The sequence below is a fragment of the Anastrepha ludens genome, chromosome 6 (genome assembly GCF_028408465.1).
Source record: "Anastrepha ludens isolate Willacy chromosome 6, idAnaLude1.1, whole genome shotgun sequence".
NCBI classification, from domain to species: domain Eukaryota; kingdom Metazoa; phylum Arthropoda; class Insecta; order Diptera; family Tephritidae; genus Anastrepha; species Anastrepha ludens.
Window position 1 is genome coordinate 62453165 of NC_071502.1, and position 25335 is coordinate 62478499.

General features: G+C 33.9%; 2 protein-coding genes across 2 annotated transcripts; both read left to right on the plus strand.

Moving 5' to 3' along the window:
* The first annotated feature begins 4540 nt into the window (after positions 1-4540).
* On the plus strand, positions 4541-15477 carry LOC128867599 (uncharacterized). The gene is made up of 2 exons (XM_054108984.1): positions 4541-4664; positions 14322-15477. The coding sequence occupies exons 1-2, from the start codon at positions 4661-4663 to the stop codon at positions 15176-15178; spliced, it is 861 nt and encodes a 286-aa protein (XP_053964959.1). The 5' UTR covers positions 4541-4660; the 3' UTR covers positions 15179-15477.
* Positions 12163-13900, plus strand: LOC128867598 (tigger transposable element-derived protein 4-like). The gene is made up of 2 exons (XM_054108983.1): positions 12163-13353; positions 13411-13900. The coding sequence occupies exon 1, from the start codon at positions 12273-12275 to the stop codon at positions 13194-13196; it is 924 nt and encodes a 307-aa protein (XP_053964958.1). The 5' UTR covers positions 12163-12272; the 3' UTR covers positions 13197-13353; positions 13411-13900.
* Positions 15478-25335: the final 9858 nt, after the last annotated feature.

Below are 25335 nucleotides of genomic sequence, written 5' to 3' on the forward strand. Positions count from 1 at the left end.
TCGATAAGTCATTCTTGTATCTTGACATGCATTTATTGATTTTTCACGAGCTGTTTCAGTATTTTCAACTAAAATGTTGTATAATCCATCCACATTGTCTCCAGAAGGATTTATTAGGAACACCGAAATCAATTTAAACCCGTAACCGCGTACGGTATGACATAATATTTTCGACCACGACAGGTTTAGTGCATCTGATACTGTATGGGCATATAATTCTTATGTGTATATGGACTCTCTTGGCTTTCACTCCGCTTCCCTTCAATGGCTAAAATTAAAGTTAAAGGAGTTGTTTTATTACAATTAGCGATGAATCTTCTGCTGCTCTTCTAGAGTACCACAAGGTAGACTATTTTGCCCCCTAATTTTCCTCTTATTTATAAATGCTATTATCATAGCAGTAGCTTTCAATTTCCCTGGTACTTACCAGAAATAAGATCCCAGAGAATCTGATTAGTTTCTAGGCTGACCTTAATGAACTCGCTTCTTACTGGTTATATTCACGCATCTCTTTAAATTAAAAAATTAAAAAGTTTTCGAAGTCGTTTATTCTAAATATCGTGGTAGATATTCTACAATCGTTAATTTCTTTAATAAATCCCTTCAATGTGTGGATGAGATCAAAGGTGTTGTGGAGTAATTGTTAACCCAAATTTTTCTTTCTCAAGTCATATCAATTTTATTATCTCAAAATCATACTCGATATTGGGTTTTGTTTGAAGTAATAGTTCAAATTTCGCTGAACCTGACACAATTAAATTACAGTTTAAAGTGTTTGTTAGAATAGAAAAGGGGTATAAAAGTTGTTTCTAAAATTTGCCCTTTAAATGTTTCTGTCCCATTTCCCTCTTATAGCCACCGTTTGTTATGTGGGTGGATGAAATGGTTGAAAATTGCCCGGGCACGACCCTTAATCTCCAGTTTGGGGATAGAGAGATATGTATGAAGTTCAGGGAAATGCGGTGTTCACTGCCTGAAAATTCTACCATGTTCTTTGAGATATTGGCTTCAGAGGCCGGAGAACGATTTTCAATGTGTAGCTTCCAATGAAGCTTGGAGCCCAAGATACCTGGCTTTCGCTGAAAGTGGGAAAACGTGGTTAATTAATCTGGGTAGTCTAAAGTGTGGAGGTTTATATTTTCTGGTAGAAAGTACCGTTTTATCAGAGTTGACTCTGAGGCCGAAACAGGCAGCTCGGCGACTGAGTACAGCCAAATCAAAAATTGTAGCCGTGACTGAGGGAAACGGTCCTGATAGCATTAGAACCAACTCATCGGCGTATGCTACAACCTGAACTCTATCTTATTTAACATTGTTATTAATCAGATTAAAAACACTCGAGTGCAGAAGGTCAATTCTATCGCTGTCTGTTGTATTTATTTTAATTTAAGGTGACATTGATTGAGCGTTTCTCTTGCAACTCATTCAGTTTCCAATTTCGGCGAGAGCTTTACAAAGCTCTTCTTATCTAAAAATATTCGAAACGAATTTTGAGTTCCGAATTTCCGAGGACGAAAGGATTGAAGGGACGAAATCGACCACTGCGCCGATAGAAAATATAGTTAAAACGTTAAATCTTGCATAACTTTTTTCGATTTCAGTGAAATTTTATTGGCTTATGGTTGTGAGGAAGAAATGCCGGTTTTTGGAACATTAAGCCAAATTTTTTCGAAGAGATTGTAATCAGCTTGCGCTTTTTCACATAGTTTTGTATTCTATGTATGTTTTTTTCAGGAGAGATGTTTTGTCATAATTATGGAAAGACGGTTCAATAGTGTCTGCTGGCCCTTACTCCTTTTGAAATTAATTTGAGTTTTGTAAAAAATTAAAAAAAATTAAAATTTTTTTTTAGCTCGCCATCTGAAGGTGGAACTTATGTAACAAGTTCCGATAGGCAGGGTGTCGCAAGCCTCATTGTAAAACTACATTTCATTTCATTTTGATTTTTGTAAGTAATCTTTGTGTCAGTAAGCCAAAGTAAAAATATTATAATCAAATAAATAGTTATTCCAACACATTAGCATACTTTATGTAAAATTTTATTGCATTTTTAGTAAAAATCTTTACAACTATTCATTTCTTCTGCTTAGTTTTTTTTTTCCATTGCTTTTTAGTTAAAAATACCCCCTCTCACAGAAAATATCACTTGCATTAAATCATCAATTATTATATGTTTGTAAAATACAATTAAAATAGAGTTCGTAATGATTTTATCCAGTTCTTAATTTTTTCACAGTTTACCAATTCTGCCTCCACCACTGCCCACGACAATTGGTGGACAGGTGTAAATAAGTGTTTTATGAGAGATGGAAAAGAGGAAGTATACTCGCTATATCATAATTTTTATTTACTGACATATGTATTAATATTGCAATTTTAAATACATACGTGTCATATGTATGTATTTACGCTGCTTCCACAGAATATTACCAAACCTTTGCACTGTCACAGACTTTTTATCTTTACTAAAAAGCTTTTTGAAAACTGATAAGATTCATGTGAAACACATGTTCTTATCTACACCAGCGTTCAAATAAAGAGTCTAACTTTAGAGTCTAACTAGACTAGGAAAATTTTCACTCAAAATCCAATCAGAATCTAAACTGATTATAGCCATCTATGGTAAGTAATACCAGTTTTATGAGATATAACAAGCTAATGGCGAATCCTCCTCGATAACTTTGCTATTGTATTGAAATGCTAATTTTTAGTCAAGCTAGAAGAGCCCAAACATAACCTTGGGATTACACAAGGAAACGCTCTGAAAACGATTGGAAATACGTATTAGCTGTCTATTAGGAGAAAAAATTGAGATAAGGCGTCCAGAAAGTTATAAAGAAAATTTATATCTGAGAAGCCGTAGTTAGTGTCGTTTCGTATAAACCACTAGCTCCAACTTCGATTCTTTCACAAATTACAACGCAACGTCACCGAATTGGGCAGTTACGTCAAACCAATTGCCAATTGTCTTCGAAAAATTATAGAGAGTGACGAAGCAAATGTGAGAATTGTAAATGATTAGTAAAACAGTATGAATGCATTGCTATTGCCTTTGCAAAAATGTCTGGTGTAAACGCCGCCGTAGCCGAATGGGTTTGTGCGTGACTACCATTCGGAATTCACAGAGAGGTCGTTGGCCCAAATCTCGGTGAAAGCAAAATTAATTAAAACATTTTTCTAATAGCGGTCGCCCCTCGGCAGGCAATGGCAAACCTCCGAGTGTATTTCTGCCATGAAAAAGCTCCTCATAAAAATATCTGCCATTCGGAGTCGGCTTGAAACTGTAGGTCGCTCCATTTGTGGAACAACATCAAGACGCACACCACAAATAGGAGAAGGAGCTCGGCCAAACACCTAACAGAAGTGTACGCGCCAATTATTTATTTATTTTAAACGCCAAGTAAGGATGAGGCTAAGACGGGCAGTATTAACTTCACGCATCGCGTCGCTTTTTTTTTGCCGATTATGTATTCTGTTGAGAGGGTTTAATTTTGGTTTAAGGGGACAAATACCTGTAAAATTTGGAAAAAAAATTTGTTTCCATAAAATGTTAATATAATCCTTTAAGAATATGTTAAAAAAAATCTTAGAACGTAAATTTAAGTATTTCTCATATTATATTATAGATCGTCAACCGTGACGACTCTATTCGTTGCGTTCGAGCGCTGAGAGAGGTATGGGTATGTATTCAAACTTTTCAAACTTTAGACGCGTTTTTCTCAAAACTATATTATATTTTTCGAATTGGCGTACACGATAACTCGAAAAGTTATTGACCGATCTCCCTGAAATTTTGCATACATCTTTTTTATGATATTACTTTCTATGTGTTTTCGAATAATTTTATAATAATTTTTTCGAAGCAAAAATAGTAGGAAAATTAGCCCCAAAATTAATTTTTTTAAGCATTTTATTCCGCGAAATTTGTTTCCATTTTTGTTTAATTCATATAGAAATTATAACATTACCAAACAAAAAAATGCTTGATTTTTTGTATTCAGGTCACTAACGCCGATGCTACAATGCCCGCCGATTGATAAGCCCCGCTGGGACCTTCCTGGAAGAATTGAATGTACATCCGCCATTTTAAATGATTAAAATATAAAAAAAAATATATTATTTTAATGTACAAATAAACTGTATGCCAATTTTGAAAAAAATATATTGACTTCTTCATTTTAAATCAAGGAAAATATGGCCGTTTACAGGTATCTGTGCTCTTAAATTTGTTTTGATAAAAAAATTTAATTCTAACTACATATTTACAAATATCTGACGAAACATACATATTTGCTAGAGAAGTATTTATATATTTTTTAAGCTATAGAAATGTTATATTATATTCACGTTTTTTTTTGTTTCTGATAATTTTGAAAACGAAATATTTTATATTATATAAATATTTTCAACAAAGCAGCTTGTAGTGGGTAAAGCTAAAAACAGACATCATCATACAAAAACTCGCACATATCGCTATGCGTGACTCTTCTTTTATCTGCCAGTGTACGTAATTTTATATTTTTGTCAGTTCCTGCATATTTATTTTCAGTTACAGTTGCGACTTCACACCTGAAACAACGTAAAAGTACTAAGCTGCGTCAAGCGAGTACGAAAATATAATTTATTTATTAAAAGTTAGTGACTATATAAACTAAATATAATGGGTGAGTACGAAAAAAAATTAAAAAAAATAGAAAACAGGAATTCTTGTTTTACAAAAGTTTTTTCTATGCTGAATTTTAAAAATCGACGATTCAATAGTGAAGGAAATATTTAAAAGTTAAAATTAATTAATAATAAAACAAAGTATTCATATTTGAAATAACTGATTTTGGTTGAAATTCAGTGTTTTAATTTAAACAAAAAAGTGTTTATATATCTTTCGAAAATATTCCACAAGTTTCGCCACAGCATATTTACTTACGTGTCAGTTTTGCTTTCAAATGTATGTCGAGCCGGTGCTTTAACTAATTTTTATCTAATCAAAGTTGTTCTAATAAAGTGAAACATGATGAAAAGTGCAGTCTCCTTTTCATACCAATGTGAACGTTGAGAGTATTTGCGACACGTTTTAAACAATTGCGGAAAGTAGTGATTTGAGTTGCAAAAAAGGCATATTTTAAACTAAGCCCGTCAATGAAATATGAATGCAAATGGATAATAAATAAAAAGGCTCTGATTAGTTGCTTTATAAACTCAGAAAACTACGCATACATACAAATGTATGCGTTTACTTACTTAGCGGTTCCTTATTACACACTAACGTGTGATCTCCGAAAATCTGAACTCAGAAAAAATGCATAACACGTCGTTCAACACTAATTTCATTTCGAAAAATTGGCAGTCAATTTAAAGGCACTTTTTAAAGGTACACTTATGCTCACATAATTAAGCACATAACTTTCAATGCTCGCAATATTTTCGTGCTAAATTTTTTCGTTAATATTTTATAAAAATATAGTTCATTGTACAACAGAAAATCAATATTACACATTTTATACGAAATTCAATAAAATTTTAAATTATTAAAATATTTCAAAAAATTAAAAAAACTTTCAACTTCTTAATCGTAATCTTTGGAAACCTTCCGGGGGTATGCAGTTTCATAGCCTATTCAATTAAGTTGTTAAAATGTAAGTTTGAAGTCATTCAAAAACCGCGTTGGTTGATGAAGATGGTGGTTGAAATGAGATGAATTGCCTATAGAGCACAAGGTACGTTTCATAAAATGATCAATTTGGGGAGAGAATTCGTTTTTTGAACGTTTGAAAATATTATAGTGAAAAACTGAAACAAACGAAAGAAAAATAGCGCGCATTTGCTGGATGAACGCCGTATTCGAAAGAGCTCAAATTACTACACGTAGATACAAAGGCATATTTATAATAGTTGCCGTTATGCATTTTTATACAGCACATAAGAAGCGCTGGCGCTAATTTCTGCATACTTTTCACACAAAAAACAAAAAAAAATATTCCTTATCGCACTTTTCCCATAAACGAGCTTCTGACTACCCACCAATAGATATCTCATGCGCTAGCTGTAGCGGGCTGCAATTTGGGAAAATAAGGGATATTTAAAATAAATTTACTTAAACATTTTCTATATGGAAGTTGAATAGAAGGACATGCGTGAAATAAGTATTTCTTAAAAAAATTATAGACCTAATTTAATATCAGATTAATATTTATGTATTAATTTATATATTACAATATCTTTAACTTATTTTTGTTCACTCTCATTTTTTTATCAACAAACATAATCAAAATGTTTATCCCATTAATATACTTAGCTTCATGATTTTTAATTTAATCAAAATTTTATCTCTAAGTAGATTAGAGCGGCAAGGCCTAATATAATGAAACCCGGATAAGCTGGAGCTCAAAGCACGGAATAATTTTTTCATTTATATAGTATTTTCATTTAAAAAATGTTGTCTCTTATAGAAGTGTAGAATCATTTTTTGCTCATTTACAAAGATATTGAAATTAATACAAAAAAGGCATCTTTGATTATTTTGAAACAAGTTTGGACAAAACCAATGGACTTTGGCATAAAAACTCGACTATTAGTTTATTTATTTATTAGAAATTGTCATGAATAACAAATAGTAAATATGCTCTACTCTTTTTAATAAATGTATAGGCAAATATTAGTCGAAATCAAAGAGGTATATACGTGAAAAATTATTCTCCATTCTTAATGAGGTTTCTGTGTCTTGTAGAAGTTTTCGGGGGTTAATATGACCGGGCTTCTCCGTTACTATCCTAATACAATTGTCTCATTTATACTAATACATTATGGCTGTAAGAAGAAGATAAGAGAAGAAAATTTAAAGAGTTATAAAAAGATAATCTAAATACGAGTATATGTATGTATATTAGTTCATATAGAATACAAGTACCTGCATTCACATTTATGTAATCAAGTGTTAATGAATTAAAAATCACATCGGATATATCGAAGCTTTTCTGCTCCAGTAGATCTGATAACACAGACAATGTCATCGATAAACATCAGTGAGTGTATTATATGACTTGAGGAAAGTGGTTTAGATTTATTAACATACATATAACGGGCTCCATAAGTCGGATGCGGCTCGTTGAAATGAAAGATTACAGAGCAAACCAGACAAAGCTGCGCTGAACACCTTCGATGTTTTGGGAATAGACAATATAAATTTGATATAATTGGATTCCCAAGAATGATAGAAACAAGATTGCGCTCATCAGAAAGTGCGTGACGCCACATTGGCTGAATTGTGCAGTGTTGCCAACCATTTGCTCCTCGCAATAAATTTAGTGCTTTTTTATATATCAAAATGCGAAATTTTTTAAGTTTGGTGTTTGTTTCGGTTTTTAAATTTAAAGCTACCGAAACTGTAATTTAAAAAAACTGTATTATTAAACAAAAGAAGGTTAAAAAAGGTCACTCTGTGAAGATTTTAGTGCTAATTAAAATTTGTTGATTCTTATAAAATTTGATATTTTCAAAGTGTAAATTTAATTTTTTGCTCCTTTTAAGATTATGCAAGAATATTAAATGTTCTTTCCTCAACTCTTTTTAACATTGCAAACCTTTTTACACATTTTAAAAAGCGTTTGAATTTACGGAATGCGAATTAAAACCATAGTGGTGTAATCGTTTCTTCTGGTTCTCAATAGTGGGACATTGGCCATCAAGAGATGTATTCATAGTAAAAATAAGCAAAGAAGAAACTATAACGACATTTTTACAAAAATAATACTTTAACTTGTTACATAACCTCAAATATAGCCAAAAGTCCTTCCCTTAACACACGAGTTTCTATTAACAAAAAACTCATTAATTAAATTGTACATAACCATAACACATTTATAAAAAAACGCACATTTTAAAGACAATTTATCCCGCATACAAAGGTCTTTAAGTAATTCAATAAATATTTGTTATTTTATCTTCTTGAAATGGGCATTTTAGTGCGTTTTTATATCCAAAGCTAGGCAACACGGAGGTAGCGAGAGAGAGATTTGACTGCTGAAAGAAGAAAAACACCAACAATAACCGCAATCGGGTGCAAAGCGATCAGATGTTAAAAAAAGTTAAGCTAAATAAAACTGAGTGAATTATTTAAATAATTATTAAAAAATGTATATTTCACAAAATTATAAACATTACATTTTAATTAGAACAGGCTAGAAAAATGTCATGAAAAAAGAACTAAAACTCCGAGACTAAATAACAATAAAAAAATGGTAGAGGTAGGGCTTTAACTAAACAACGAAATTTGAATCGAAACTAATTTTTCCAGCTTCAATAACAATATACTTCTACTATGCGAAACAGTATCGAAAGCTTTAGAAAAACAGTACAAAGTCTACTTGATGGCCACGCCTAAATAAATTTCTCTACGAGTTATAAAACAGCATGCCTTCGATTAAGTACTTAGCAGGTTGAAACTCATTTGCACAAGATAATTGGTAATTTGAAGCCAATCTTTCCTGGCAGGTGTGTGTTATAGGCCAAAAAGTGTTGAAAAATCAGAAATGACTCAATAGAATGGAATACTGTTTTTTGCCTTTAAATTTTGATATGTTTACTATAGTATTAAACAAATTTAGCAATTATGTCCCACTACTACTGCAATCTTGAAAATAAAAGAAAAACTAAAAAGAAATTGCTACGCGTGTATGTGCGATGTGTGCTAAACTCCATTAGTCTGTGTTCAAACAGACCAAGTAGCTCAGGCAAGTATAGTAAGCTTTAACTGACGTGTTTGAGTTTGGTGCTCACACACATACAATTTGGCTTAAACAGTTAATATTTATAGCTGAAAGTGTTTAGAGTTTGTATATTAGGGCGGGTCGATTTAAAAGTCGTTCATTGCTCTGTGAAAATCGTATTCTAGGGATCAAAATAAGAAACTTTGCCGAAGGAACCATAACTGTAAAACGAATTCTGATGCCCCCCAATTTGGGTCGAACGAAAAATCCCACTTTGACCCATTTAGAGTGCTCCAATCGAGTCCAAATGTATAACCGACCCCCACTAACTATGGACGGCCGATCCACCCACGCTAGTGGCACACCCCCTGGAACTCCCCTGGGGGGTTCCCCATACAATCATTTCAAAATATCACTATTTTTGGCCTTTGCATGAGAAAAGAAGCTAAAAAGTTCGATCCAAATTGGGGGGCATCAGAATTCGTTTTAGAGGTATGGTTCCTTCGGCAAAGTTTCTTATTTTGATCCCTAGAATATGATTTTCACAGAGCAATGGGCGATTTTTTTGCCTCCCCACAAATCGACCCGGCCTATTGTATATATTATATATATAGTATGATTGTATAAAAATTTATATATTGTATGAAAAATTAGCAGTGTAGAAAATGGAGGAAAACTGTACTTTAGAATAAATTGTATTAGTTTATAAAAGACTTATTGAACCTTTCCAGTCAATATCGAGCAAAAAGTATAACTTGCTAATTTTTCAAAGTTTACAGAAGCAGCAGCTATTGCACCTTGCAGCGTTAAAATCAAATGCAACTCAAAGATTGTTGTGGAAGCAGATAAATTAAGTTAAAATAAGTTTTGCTCCCATTAAAAACGTTTCATTTATTATATAATATGTAGAATCGGCAATCTTTTCTGGGAGGTCAATTGCAGATTCGTTCTTCTCCAGCACACAAAGCTCCTCCACACGCTCTTGCTTTTAGGAATTGGTTTTAAATTGAGTATCATTTTTAAATGATTTATGTATATATGCATCTAAAGAGTTTTCCAATAAGAAGTGTTATATTGATATTCAAAGAAAAATGCTATTTTTTAATATAAATGATCGGATGTTTATTTCATTATAAAGAGGAAGGTATGCCGTTAATATTGGAAAATAACATCAGGCAAACGACCACCAACCACGACCACGCTTACAGGACAATATCCTTTTCATGAAAATTTAACCGAAATGCAAAGTGGCTGCCCTATGTCCTCGATACCCTCACGAATTCCATCTTTGAAGTCTTGAATTGATCCTGGGCTGTTAGCGTAGACCTTTTCTTTCACGTGGCCCCAAAGAAAAAGGTCACAAGAGGTTAAATCACAAGATCCCAATGGCCAATTGTGAACACCTCTTCGAGAGATAACACCCTACGAAAACTTTTCCCGTAAAAGATCAATGGTTTGTGGCACGTAGCGCCGTCTTGTTGAAAATAAACGTTGTCCAGATCAATACCATCCAATTCCGACCATAAAAATCGTTAATTATCTCTCGATAGCGCAATCCATTCACCTGTAACACATGTTATTGGAAAACCCTTTATTTAATAAAATATATTTTCATTGAAAATTCATTGCCTTGTTTTTTCTCAATTTGATTTTATTGCAATTTCGTTATTTTGTCATTTTGGTTTTTATGATGCTTCGAATTCTTATTGAATTAAACAGGTTTCATTGGTTTGCATAGAGAATCAGACGCAATTTTATTGCCAGTTGAGTATTAATTCGTAATTAATAATTTGAATTTGTATGTTAAATTGGGTTACACTTAAAGCTTAAATGGTTTATACGCTCTTAATTGTCAATTAGTTGCCTGTTTGAGTCTTAAGCGTTTATTCCAGTTTAATCCCAGCCATAGCAAAGATGAAAAACGAATGCTCTCTGATTTCTAAATCAGCTTATTTGTACTGTGGTGCTCGGTGGTCACTACTCTTTAGTACTCGTATGTGGACACTTTGCAGCGCATGTCGAGTATTTGCTAGCACTACATCATCTTTGCGTCTTCCCTTCTACGGGAAAAATATTAACGAAGTTGTGCTAATTGGTGCATATCAGTCTCGTTTGCTTTTGATTAACCTAAAGTCTTTCGAAGTAAGACCTCTCGCTTTCATTTGCTTATAACATCATCAATGTTGGTCAGAATTAATTTCAATATACCACTGTGTAATCTTCGGAGCTCTTTACCTTTCTCCTTATGTAGTGCTAAATGTACAACGGAGTATGCGCGTAATTTTACTCTTGTTCGAAACTTATGTAAGTCTCGGGTTCTCTCCAACTATATTTTTTAGCTGCGAAAAGTGTATTTCCAATTACTTTATATTCTATTTTTTAGGTATTTAAGTCATAGTCGATAGTTATTCTACTTTTTGTAAATTGTAAAAAACTTGTGTTCAGAGACTAAACAATAATAAATAAATAAATAATTAGCAAAATCTTGATCAAAACTAACCGCTTATTGAGCATCTTATTATAATGAGTTGAACAAAACACCGACAACGCGCGGTTATTCAAGCATCAGATTTTAACACATCTTATTTGCAATATCACTCTCATAAAAATGAAAGAAGAATTCTTATTAAAGCGCAATAAGTATGACATCTAGTGAGAATCACTTAAAAGGAAAGTGTTCGTGAGACATGAGAAGGCAGAGCTTCACTAGGAGTAGATATTTAAATGGAATTCTGTCAAATTAAAATTGTACTATAAGACGTATTATGAACAAAATATTCTTTGCACCTATTTCTGAACTGAATTAGTCACTTCCTGTTCGATTTTAAAAGCATGACTAGTTGTAGCCTATGACTTACTTGTAAGTACACACACATGCACGCAAGTTTGTGTGTACTCGTATTATTATATATTAATATATATGTCGGGGATACGCTCAACTAAGTCACAAATGAACTGAATACGTGCACAATCAAACATATGTATGTACATACATATACGAGTAACTACGTGTGACTACGAGTACTTATGTATGTACAGTCGAACTTCTCTACAGTGAACTTCCATATAATGAAGCTCTCCTTATAATGAACTGGTTTCGAAGACACTGCTTTTTCGTTCTACTTTCGGTGTATTTTTGTCTCCTTATAATGAATTTCTATATAGTGAAGTTTTCTATATAATGAACAAATTTTACAGCTGGAAATTCAAGCGCCCTAAGTTTTTGTCTCCATATAGTGAATTTTTTCAAAAGTTTTCTGTTGCAAAAAATTACAGTTAGATGTGGAAATTAAAACAGAAAGAGCTGAGCTATTACAGTTTTATTCAGTGATTGAAGTTAAGATGATGCATCGAAGCAGCATTTCGCTTGAAAAAAAGTTATTAATGATTAACAAAGTTAATGAAGGTAAGAAAAAAAAAGATATTGCCAATGAATTCGGAGTTCTTCCGAGCACTTTATCAAATATTTTAAAAAATAAGGAAGTGATTTTAAAAAATGCGGAGGATTTGGCAGTAAATACCAAACGCAAAAGACTTCGACCTTGTCATTTTGAGGATATTGACGAAGCAATGCTGAAATGGTTACTCGTTGCACGTGGTAAGAATCTCCCTTTATCTGGACCATTATTGAAGCAAAAGGCCAAAGATTTTGCGGAAGCACTAGGACACCACGAATTTGAGGCAAGTACAGGTTGGTTAGACAAATTCAAAAGTCGGCATGGCGTTATTCAAAAGACATTATGTGGGGAAAGTGCTGACACCAACATAGAAAACCGTGATGAATGGGTGACGAACGTCTTACCGAAATTAATTGAAAATTACAACATTAACGACATTTTTAATGCCGACGAGACTGCTTTGTTTTTCAAATGCTTGCCAACTAAAACACTGGCATTCAAAAATGAAAAATGCTTTGGTGGGAAGCAAAGCAAGGAGAGAATAACTGTCCTGGTGGGAAGCAATATGACTGGATCAGAAAAGCTAAAATTGCTGGTAATCGGAAAGGCCAAAAATCCGAGGTACTTCAAGGGAATAAAATCTTTAGGTGTCGATTATGAGTTTAACAAAAAAGCATGGATGACCAGTGAGATTTTTACGAAATGGATTGTAAAACTCGACAAAAAACTTTGTGATCAAAACAGAAAGGTGTTGTTTTTTGTTGATAACTGCAAGTTGAGAAACATTCATCTCGCTTATTTTCCTCCCAACATGACTTCGTTACTGCAACCAATGGACCAAGGCATTATCTACAACATGAAACAACATTACAGAAAACGAATTTTAACGAATATATTGACTCAAGTGGATGAGGGAAATTCTGTTATGGCCATAGACTTGCTGCAAGCAGTTCGAAATCTTAGCAATATATGGAATGTCTATGTTAAACCAGAAACAGTTGCCAACTGTTTTAAAAAGGCTGGATTTTCAAAAGATGTTATGCAGATTCCATTTGAGCATTGGGATGAAGAGGACCTTCTTTTAATATCGGATTAGGCCGCTTTACAGTCTTCATTTAAAAAAGTAGCAAATATCGAAGCATCGTTTGATGACTACGTAAATGTTGATAATGGTGTGCAGACTTGGGACAAACCATCCGAAGAAGATATTCTCAACAGCATTTTTGAAAGTCGCGGAGTTCCAGCTGAACCTGGTAAGCATTTATCTTTTTATAGTCAAACAAAAATTTAATATGTAAATATTATTTCAGATAACGATGAACACGATTTGACCGTTGAAGAATTGGCAGAAACTGAGGAGGCATTACCTACGTTGATACAAGCTGCTTCATCCATTAGCGTAATTAGAGCCTTTGTGGAAATGAGGAGTGACGTGCCGATTAATGTTTTCAACTCTCTACGTGATTTGGAAGCTTTTATTGAAAATGAAAAATGGAAGACTGTAATTCAAACCAAACTCACTGATTATTTTAAATAAAATTACATAAAAAATCAATGTTTCTTTATAATGAAGTTTCTATATAGTGAAGTGATTTTCAGGTCCCGTGCGAATTCACTATATGGAAGTTCGACTGTATATACAAATGCTTATGAAATTGACTTAATTTCGAAACAATATCCTTTTACAAGCTAAACAATTTAACATTTTATCGCTAAACACCTAAGAGGCAATGCTAGAAATACATATGCAGGTTTGCATGTATGTGACATATGTGTATACTTAATATATTTACTTTCTTGTATATTTATGATTTTGTTATTGAACACCACGTTGATAAGTAGTCTAAAGAATAAATAATATTTACTATATCTTACGAATGTTTAACACTTTTATGTACAGAAGAGAAAATTGATGAACTATTGGTAAGCTTATAAAAATAGAACGAGCAACTAAAGTCGACAGTAATCTCATTTGTAAATAGGCACCGGCGGTTATCTAACTGAAGTTCTAGGAAAATTGATTTATGAGCGTGATATAATATTTTTCTATTGTACAAGTGTATGGAATTTCAAGTACAATACATATATTTAATAATAAGTAACATTACATATATGTATATACAAACATAAGTATAAGTATAATTGACTTATATACATAGTAGCATTGTGTAAGAAACTTTTCTAAAAATCACCTTTTCTTCTACATTTCATTTACTTGTAGCCGAACACACATGGGTTTCCACAAACATTTACAGTGATCTGCCACCTTTCGCCATACATGCTGGCCACGATTCGGACGGTGATCCGATCTATGTTGGACGCGCCTATCACAATGGCGACATATTACCTGCCAAAATCGTGCCCAACAAACATCAAGCGTACGTCGCGTGGGGCGGCGAAGAGATCAACAAGCAAGACGTCGAAGTACTGACTGGTCATCATTACTGCTGGGTTCCTTCAGGTGGTGGTAATGTGCCACCACATGCATTGCGCGTCGGTCAGACCGGCGATGGCGAACCTCTTTACATTGGTCGTGGCCATTGGCAAGGCAGTCTGACACCCGGCAAAGTGCACCCATCTCATGGTTGTCTCTACATTCCGTATGGCGGTTGCGAACAGAAGCTCGATAACTACGAAGTGCTTGTACAACCTGAAACCTGGGTGAACTCGTCTGGCAACAACATTGTACCTGGCACCGTACACGCCGGTCATGATGCTGACGGTGATGATATGTACGTGGGGCGCGCCTACCATGAGGGTGATCTATTGCCGGCAAAAGTTGTTCCAAACAAGGGTTGCGCATACGTTGCGTATGGTGGTCGTGAGGTTGTAAAGCATGACTTTGAGTTGTTAGCCGGTTACGGCTATGGTTGGGTACCCGATGCAAACGGTTCGGTACCTCCAGGCGCTGTTATTTGTGGACGTACCAGCGACGGTGAACCATTGTATATTGGCCGCGCACACTATTGCGGCAGTTTGACACCTGGCAAGATTCATCCATCGCATGGCCGCTTATACATTCCGTTTGGTGGTCAGGAAGTAACTCTCACAAGCTATGAGGTGTTGGTGCGCGCTTAAGAAGTTTCTGGCTTATAGCAATGAATATGTATATGACGTTATGCAACTCAAAAGCTGACAACCCACGTACATGAGTTGCATACATTCAATTGTAAACATATATACATATGTACATAATCGTATGATCTTTAGATACTGATTTTTTAAATACATAATTTTTTGAAATGAAGAAATTTTATTATAACTAAATTACAGTGATGGCAGCGCAAGCAGAAACGACGTCAGCTGAGAGACGTTTTGGATGTATTTTGGTAAAATTCTATTTAAGAAAAAAATACTCCTATTGTTCACAATTGTAAAATTTACGCGAGAAAGTATGGCTACACTTATATATTTTCGACTTTTCTACTTATGCAAATATGGTAATATTCTTTATAATTCTCGCTAATAACCTATCAAACTATAGTAAAAGCACCGATAGGTCGGCTTCCCATTCTTGTTGGTATTTCATTCTATAATAATATTAAATCGTTCGCGGACAGTAAACATTTCAGTAAGTTGCATCCAAAATCGGAGTACAAAGATTTTGTACCCGAATATTATAATTCAACCGTTAGTCCTGATTCATCATTCGTTTCGTGCAGAAAAGGGGCTTTTGTTTCCCATACTGGCGACACACTTTGTGCTTCTTATTCGTATTGCCGAACTTGAAGTTGTCTGCAAAACAATTTTTGACTGTTGCTTCATTAGCCTTCTTCTTTTGTGTGAGAAGGTTCTGTGCTGGTTTCCTGCCAAATGGAAGAAATAGATGACAAACGTTGCTTGAGAAATATAGTATGATTTTTTCTAGTAAAGTAGGTATGATTTAAAAACTTATGGGAATGTTTATGTTGAATTCCAAATATTTTTTTTTTCACTTCTTCTATAGCTGCTCAAGCAACAAAAAAGTGATACTGCATTTAAACAATAACCGTCCAACTGTTTCGGATATATATAGGGTTTTTTAATAGGTGCGCTTCAACTTTTTTCCGATAGGGGGGGCGAACGACGCAATATTTTTTATTTTTCGCTTGTTATTTGTAAACTTCATTAGTATACATTTCATCATGGAACGCTACATACTTGAGCAACGATTGCAAATCGTGCAAATTTTTTATGAAAATAATCGTTCTGTTGCCGCTACTTTAAGAGCATTACGGCCATTTTACGGTCCATTTAACAAGCCGTCCCGTTTTGGGGTTATGTGAAGTCATTGGTCTACAGTAACAAGCCGGCGACGATTTGTGAGCTCAGACCCAATATTGAACGCGAAATTGCTGGAATTTCGGCCGGTTTCTGCAAAAGAGTGTTCGAAAATTGGGTTCAACGATTGGACTTCGGAAAACGTGCACGCGGTGGTCATGCAAAAGAAATCGAATTTCATACTTAAATGTATATGTTCAAACTCGATAATAAAAAAAAAATTAGTTAAAAAAGTCAAACCGTTTGTGTTTTATTCAAAAAAGTTCAAAAGTTGAACCGCCCTTACTGAAAAACCCTGTACTACAATTCGCGAAAATGCAAAGCCGAGAACGTTCGTCAGTTTATTAAATATTTTAATGAAGAAGGCAAACTGGTTTGGTTAAATAATAAATTGTTTGTTTTTTTATTTACATATACGAAAATATAAAATGTTAAGAAGTAAACGTCAACAAATGTTGCCGACAAACATCACTCGCCGACTTGACCGCGAATGAAATATCAAAAGAGGATTTCCAGTGTCTCCCTTTCAGATGCCTCTGTGTGTAAATCAAGACTTATTCGAAATACCTAAATACAGAATCATCCACGACGATGAGAATAATAATTTTCTTTATGTATTGTAACAAATGCAGCAAATTTTACAGGAATTTACAGGAAATTATATAAAGAAACTACGCAACATCGACAGGGGAAAAAATTATAAAAAATCAATGAAATTTTTTAGCAACTTCAAACTTGCGCTCTATTATAGTAAAATGCATGACAAAAGTCTCTCTCGAAAAGGGGATTTTTATTTTCGCATAAAATTTGAAAATTTGATTTATATTGTTTTTGTTAGACAATAAGACCAACTTTTATAGTATATAAAAATAATGGCCATTAAAACAGAAAAATAGTAAAAATTTGTAAAAATATTGATGAGTGCTGGGTGTACATATATACACACATACGTGTCTCGTACGAGGTGTCCCAAAATTGTTCATCGAATTTTGTTTTTGAATAACTTTTTTACTGAGTAAAAAATGATTTAGAGTGATGCAAATCTTTATTTCGATCCTCTATTCCTTGTCTAGTTCACAAGTGTCAAATATAAGTGTTGTACAACGTCAATTCATAAATTATAAATCTTCCGATAGGGTGATTAATTTTGCGCCACCTTTTCTTCTGTAGGGTATAGTCTTCTATTTAAACTGAGTTTAGACGAGACTGTATAGAGTCTACAATTTTTGGTGGATTATTTGGGTAATATTTTCTCCCACTTGTAACTCCTATCCTTCAAGAAACCGGAAAATTCTAGTTGCATTGAGATCGAGCGATTGCGCTGTCGTTTCACCCAAATGGGTTCAGATAAGCCGTGATGTGATTCGAATTTAAGTTACTCAGAAACAAAAATTGGGTGATTAATTTTGCGCTACCTTGTATTAATTAGTGCAGATCTTCATGAAATGTTTATAAATTTTTTAGAAAATAAATGTGAAAGCAGTTTACTCTATTTTTTTTTTTTTTGTAAATCTTCTTCTTAAACTAAAGTTACTCTTAATTTTTTTGTTGGTGTTCTTAATTCAAATATATGTATCTTAGAGTGTACATTTAATTATTTTTTAAATTATAACACACCAAATAAGCTGTGAACCATTGTATCTTCCAATTTGTATTCTCGTTAATTTGAGATTTTGCCTCAAAGAGGAAATCATGTCTTAGTCAGTAGATGTCACTGTAAAAGTACGTTCACATATGCAGTGATTAGCAGAAAGTCCACAAAATTAATCTACCCGTTCACATCTGGCAGATTACCTGCAAAATCAACAATACAACTGTCAGGACTGTTTTGCGAGATTTTTCTGAATCGAAATTGGTTTGGTGGTATATTGTAGTATTTTGGTTGGTTTAATTATTATAAACGATATGAAGAAAAAGCAAAGAGAAGCAATAGTTAATTTAATTGGGCAATTAGCTGTTGGTATATAAATTTGGAGGAAATCCGTAAATGACATCTACTGAAGTTGCAAAAAATTATGGCAGCAGTACACATGCGAAATTCGATATTAATTCGCTTTTTTCTATAATATGAATGCTTAATTAATAATATCTAACAAAAATTGTATTAGTATTATGCCTACAAACCTCTTTTCTTTGCCGGCAACCATTTTTTTAGTTTAACGTTACTCCTTAAATTTATAATAATAGTTATCGATAGCACTGAAAACACAGGGTTGTACAGCAAAAAGTATGTTTATAATCTGAGATTATTTTATAATCTCGGGAGAAAAATTTCGTATGGGTAATATCGCTTTTGAATTACGGATTCGGAGTTAAGCTCGAAAAAGTAGATATGTGAACCTATTATAAAGCTGTAACAACTCATTTGTGAAAAAAATTTAACTGTATATCTAGCTGTATATCTTGACATAGCAAAAGCGTTTGACACAGTTTGGCACAATGGTCTGTTGAACAAGTTGAACACCTGGTGAGAAAATGACTACTACTGAATGTTGAAAAGCTATGAAATCACTTGACTGGTGGATAATCGATATGCATTCTGTCAAAAAATATCGGGAATTATTCATTTAAAAAGCGCGCGTTACGCATATGTCTAACTTTTTCTTGCTGGAATGTTGGTACAACTGTCCCTTATAGTGTCGCAGAGTTTGAGCGTCATCTGTCACTTAGCTTGTTTTTATAAAAGTATCGAACAAAGAATTTGTCTTAAATTTTGTGTGTTTGAACGGGATCTCGTGTACAGAATCATTGAAATTGTTGCAGAAAACCTATGACGAGTGTGCTTTATCCAAAAACACGGGTCTACAAGTGGTATAAGGCTTTTGGAGAGGGCCGAGAAGTCGTGGAAGATTTGCATCGATCTGGTCGCCCATCAACGTTTTTAACGGATGAAAACGTCGACAAAGTCAAGGAAATGGTGTTGGAAAACCATCATTTAAGTTTGAGGGAGGTAGCTCGTGACCTCAACGTGTCTCACGATTCAATTCGTAACATTTTACACCATCAACTGGGCATGAGACGCGTGGCTGCTCGACTCGTTTCAAGAGAGTTGAATTTCTTTCAAAAAATTCAGTGGAAGAAGGTGGCTGAAGACATGCTTGATCAAGTGAATTCAGACCCAACGTTTATCCAGCGATAACAGGTGATGAGACGTGGGTATATGAGTTTGACATGCAAACTAGTCAACAGGCGGTAAGCCACTATCAGGCTGAAGCTAATTTGGAAAGTCCGGATTATTAAAATATGAAATGAGATTTAAAATTGCTTTACTGGCTATTCGGAAGCCAATCAAGATTATCTCTAAATAATAAACTTGTAATATACAGGGTTATCGGAAAAGTTAAGGTACTTAAGCACATTATTCTTTAGATAATTTCTGATGTAACTGGTTATATGACACAATGCCCAAAACTTAACGATTCTCTATGCAATCGGCTTTTAAGATTATCAAAAACAAAAATGTTTTTTTTCTTGGTACCTTATTTTTTATTGTTAGTTCGAGGTTTACTTTTTTTCTGTTTTTAATTAAAGGAATTAATTAATAAAAATCATTCATACAATTTGAACCAAGCCCTGGCAGTTAAAAAAACGACTTGAAAATCTTTTGAATTTAAGATTTTTTACTGTTTCCTACTTATTCTTCTTAATTGGCGCGATAACAGCTTAAGGGGTCCCGGTGCACCGCGGTGGTCTAGAGCTCAAAAATTTAGTGTATTTTCAGGATTTTTTTTTACAATAAAAAAATGGAGAACAGTATTTAAATTTTTTGGGCTTTTTATTTAACTCTTTTACATACAAAAATGAAATAATTCTTTTTTTTTTTAATTTTAATAATTTTAAAAAGTGCCCTTCCGAAAAATTGGACCTAGACGGTGTTGTCCATTTTGATTCTTTTATTTATCTGAAACACAAAAACCAAAAAAAATTATTAATCAGTATGACTGCAGCTATGTTCCGTACTAGAATAAAAAAACACAACAAAAAATTGACAAAATGACGCGGTTTTGAATTTGACACTCTAAAAATCGTGTTTTTTCTTTCAAGTTTCGTAATAAAAACAACCAATTTAATTGAAATAATAATATTATTCTAGTACGGGCGATAACCATTGATGTGTGAACAACATATTAAAATTTCATACGATTTGGTTGAATAGTTTTTCTTTTTGACAACACCAGACCAAAAAAAGTCGCTCCCATATACTATAAATGAGTTTAAAGTTTGAGGTACATAGAAGCTATAATATTGGGAATTTCCGCATGAAAGTTGGAAGCACCAAATGAAGCCAAGTCCTTCTCCACGTGATTCTTCCAACGTGGAGGAGGCCTTCCTCTTCCTCTACTATCACCAGCTGGTACCGCATCGAATACTTTCAGAGCCGGAGCGTTTGTTATCATTCGGACAATCTGAACCAGTCAAGGATACCGCTGGACCTTTATTCGCTGCGCTGTGTCTATGTTGTCGTAATGCTCAGTTCATTGTTCCATCCCCTACGATACTCACCGTCGTCAACGTGCAAAGGTCCAGAAGTTTTCCGCAGAACCTTTTTCTCAAACACTCCAAGTGACGCCTCATTGGATACAATAGGATGATAAGAGCCTTATAAAGCGAAGTTTTTGTTCGTTGAGAGATGAGAGATTCTCCGTTGTATTCCCTACTTCACATCAATAAAACAAAAAAACCTTTTTTATATGGAAACAATTATACAAATTATTTCTTTCTTTTATTATATTATAAATTATTTCTCTTCTTTAAGCAAAAAAAAGGTATAACACTTAAATTACTGAAGTAATCCGTAGGCGGATTGCGAATTAATAAACGGTGAATTTTCATAATAAAGAAAAAGTCGTAATACTACCTGACTTAATCAAAAAACTTAACAATTCAAGCTTTTTATTCATTATAACGCCCTCCCCTATTCCTGACACAAATTCTCCTTATTTTCCTAAAATTTGTTCGATAGTTTAAATTATGCCAATTACTTAATAGGTAGTATTTGGAATCGATGTTTCATTACCATGGACTACCTGCTGAGTCTATTCATTTAGATTCTAATTCGACTTAGAAATAAAATATATCATAGTTTCTTTTATTAATCCTGATTGATTTTTGCACGTTAAAATATTATATCTGAACTTTTAATTGAAAAAGTAAAAGTATCATATTTACTTTTCATTACAATTTCGTTTCTTTCAAATGTTGTTTTTAATTACGAGACCACCACTGTGTGTGCAGTACTGTGCATTTTGTTAGACCCTCAACGATTCGCAAGGACTTCGCTATTCCATTTTGGAGGCATCACGAACCAATTCCCTCTCCCAACGCACAACTTTTCTAAAAGCATTTCCAACTATATTGCTTCTCCCTTCAATTGTGAGGATTTCATTTAACATACACATACATAAATACAGATACACAGCCATATGTCTCTACATCGTTGTTCAACATAACCCGATGGGAATATAAGACCTGTCAAAATACCTTATCATCAATTTACTTTTCTTCCGGTGGACCTTACAACTTCCATGTGAATTCCAAATACGAGTACTAATGCATGACCGCCTTTTGGAAGTAAAACTTCAGTATTTATGTGCATTTGAATTGGCAAATGAACTTCTGAGCTCATTTACCAAAATAAATTAGTAAAGACGTTGAGTATGGGGCAATGGCTCAGGGTAGTTTGGCTTTCCATGAAATTGTTTATAGATTTTAAAACAATTGTTAAAATATATATTATATATTAGGTTAATGACACACATCCTCCTTTCAAATGCAGATCTTTTGCGATACTTTACCTATTATAATTTTTAGAATTGATTCAAATGGTCAAATGGCGCTTGCAATAGTTTGTATTAATTTTTCTTTGATCTATTTTGAGAAAATTTCAGAAATTATATCTTTTTCATAAAGAGGTTTCAAGCCCTTGTATTGTAAATCTGAAATTGGTATAGGGTAAGTATGATGGCAGAATTAGAAAGTAAGGATTAAGGTAAAAAAATTGTTCTTCTTCTTAATTGGCGCGATAATCGCCTATGCTACTTTGGCCGAGTTTAACAAAGCGCGCCAGTCGTTTCTTTCTCGTGCTAGCCTGCGCCAGTTGGATACTCCAAGAAAAGCCAAGTCCCTTTCAAAATGACTTTTCAGGCGTAGAAGAGGCCTTCCTCTCATATCAACAGTTGGTACCGTATCGAATACATTCAAAGCCGGAGTGTTCGGCGCCATCTAGCTAAAGTCATGCTCCGCTCCAACATTGTTTCGCAGAAATAATTACGCAAATTGTAATCGTTATGGTGCTCACACTCACGAACGTAAAAGTACGCCCGTATCAGCTGACACGATAAAACTAATGAGAGCCCCATGTGAATGAATTCTCACCACCCAAGGATGATAGAAACAAGATTGCGCCCATTGTTAAATTGTTAAATGTTAGTGTTAATTAAAAATTTGATATCTCTCAACTCTTCTTAACCCTTTTACACATTTTAAAAAGCGTTTTAATTTACTGAATGCGAATGCGAATTAAAACTATAGAGGTGTACTCGTTTCTTCCAGTCCTCAATCCTTATACAATATATACATAGGGCATCAAGAGGTGTATTCATTGTAAAAGTACCAGAAGAAACCATAACGACATTTTTACAAAAAGAGTACCTAATTTTGTTACATAACCTCAAATATTCAAAAAAAATCGTTCTCTTAATAAAAGAGTTTAAAAAATACTCATAAATTAAATTGTACATAACCATAACACATTTATTAAAAAAAACGCACATTTTAAATACAATTTGTCACACATATAAAGTTCTTTAATTGAGTGAATTATTGAACTAATTTTTATTTTACAAAATTTTAAACATTACATTTTAATTAGAACAGGGTAGAAAAATGTCATGAAAAAAGAACTAAAACTCCGAGACTAAATAACAAAAAAATGCTAAATTAAGTTACGAAAATAGTAATCTGGCCATAGTGGTGTTAATACGACGTCACTCATTGATAAATTCGCTGAGAGCAAAGTAACGGTACGACGATAGACGCCATCTCATTATTCTTTCCATCATGCCACCATCGTTCTGTTCCGTAGTATCGTAGATCGTTGACGTGGGATTTTGGATTGTTTCCGTAGAATCGGGTCAGCTGATTGCTCTCTCACCACACAGTGTTGCCAAACAGTACATTTCGAAATCATTTACAAAATAAACTTAGAAAATTTTTATTAAAATAACTTAAAAACGTTGTTTTGGGCAATGTGGTTTTGGACTTTGGCATATTATACAATGCAAAATTTTAACTGATAACGCGAGTGTGTATGAAAAAATATCAATGGCAAATTTGTATCGATACAACCAAACACAAACACACACAAACCGAGATAAGGTGTAAATATGTAACTAAAAGAACGCAGTTGTTTTCTGCGGCATAAAGTTTTGCTCAATTTTGTGTATCCTACGGACAACGGAAAGGGACTAGGATTCGTTACTGAGCCACCGAACTTATTCCACCGAACTATTTTCGCACCCACGAACGAATCAAACTTCCAACATATGTCATAAGCCAATAAAGTCATATTAGAGCACGATCTCTCCGAATCGTCGAATCACAATTAGAGAAGTTGTAGAGGATGTCGGCACATCGGTTGTTTCATGCCATACAATCTTTTCGGAAACTTTGGGCATGAAGCGTGTGGCAGCGAATTTGGTTCCAAAATTGCTGAATTTTTACCAAAAATAACGTCGCAGGAGTATGGCTTAAGAATTGTTGAATGACGTCAACGATGATCCAAATTTGCTTAAAGGGGTCATAACTGGTGACGAATCATGGGTATATGGTTATGACATCGAAACCAAAGCGCAATCGCCCCAATGGAAGAGTCTAGGAGAGCCAAGACCAAAAACAGCACGCTAAGTTCGATCAAATGGTTTTGCTCCCTGTTTTCTTCGACTACCATCGCGTAGTGCATCAGGAATTTTTACCACAAGGTTCTACGATAAATAAGGAGTATTACCGTGAAGTTATGCGCCCTTTGCGTGAAGCAATACGAAAAAAACCCGGAATTGTGGAGTTCATGGCTTTAGCATCATGATAATGCACCTGCTTGTTGTTGTTATAAAAACAACAACAACAACAATATGCACCTGCTTATTATTGCACCTGAGCACCTGTGAGCAATCTTTACTTGTGAGAGATTATTTGGCCAAAAACCACATCGTTATCACGCGACTTTTTCCTGTTCCCAAGATTGAAGAGACCCATGAAAGACGCCGTTTTTCGACGGTTGAGAAGATAAAAACCAAATGGTTGAGAGAGCTCAAGGACATACCAAAAAGTGCTTACCAAAACTGCTTCAAGGATTGGAAAAAACGTTGGCACAAGTGTATCCGAGGGGGAAAGTGAAAATTCACCTTATTTTTGGAACACACCTCGTATTTAATAAAATATTTATGGGCTCCACATTTCTCCACATAGGTTTCCTCTTCGAACTCTGAAGATTATCAGTATTACTACATTCAACGAGTTTGGATTTTTAACTTAGCCTAAAAAATTTAATAGCTGCAAAATATAGCATTAAAATAGCATAAATCGTACACGAAAAAACCTTTACCTGCATTGTCGATGATTGGATTACAATATTGGAAATTTATGAAACGTCGTTTATTAATAAGTAACAGCATTAAATCGTACCTTTAAGATTAGATTATCAATAACAGTTGCGATAAACCAAATGAAACTTTTGTTTGCTGTTATTTGCCCGGAAGTTATAATTAATAAAGCAAAATGCATACGTATTAGTAGCCATTTTGTTCAGTAGAACCGTTATTCAGATTAGAATAGTATCAACACTAGAGCAAGGCAAAATAACTTCCATCAAACAAATTAGAAAGTATCAATTTTTTTATGAATGATATAAAAACACATAACACTTCATGAGACTTCAAACTAGCCAAATTGTAAATTAAAAAATAATAATAATAATA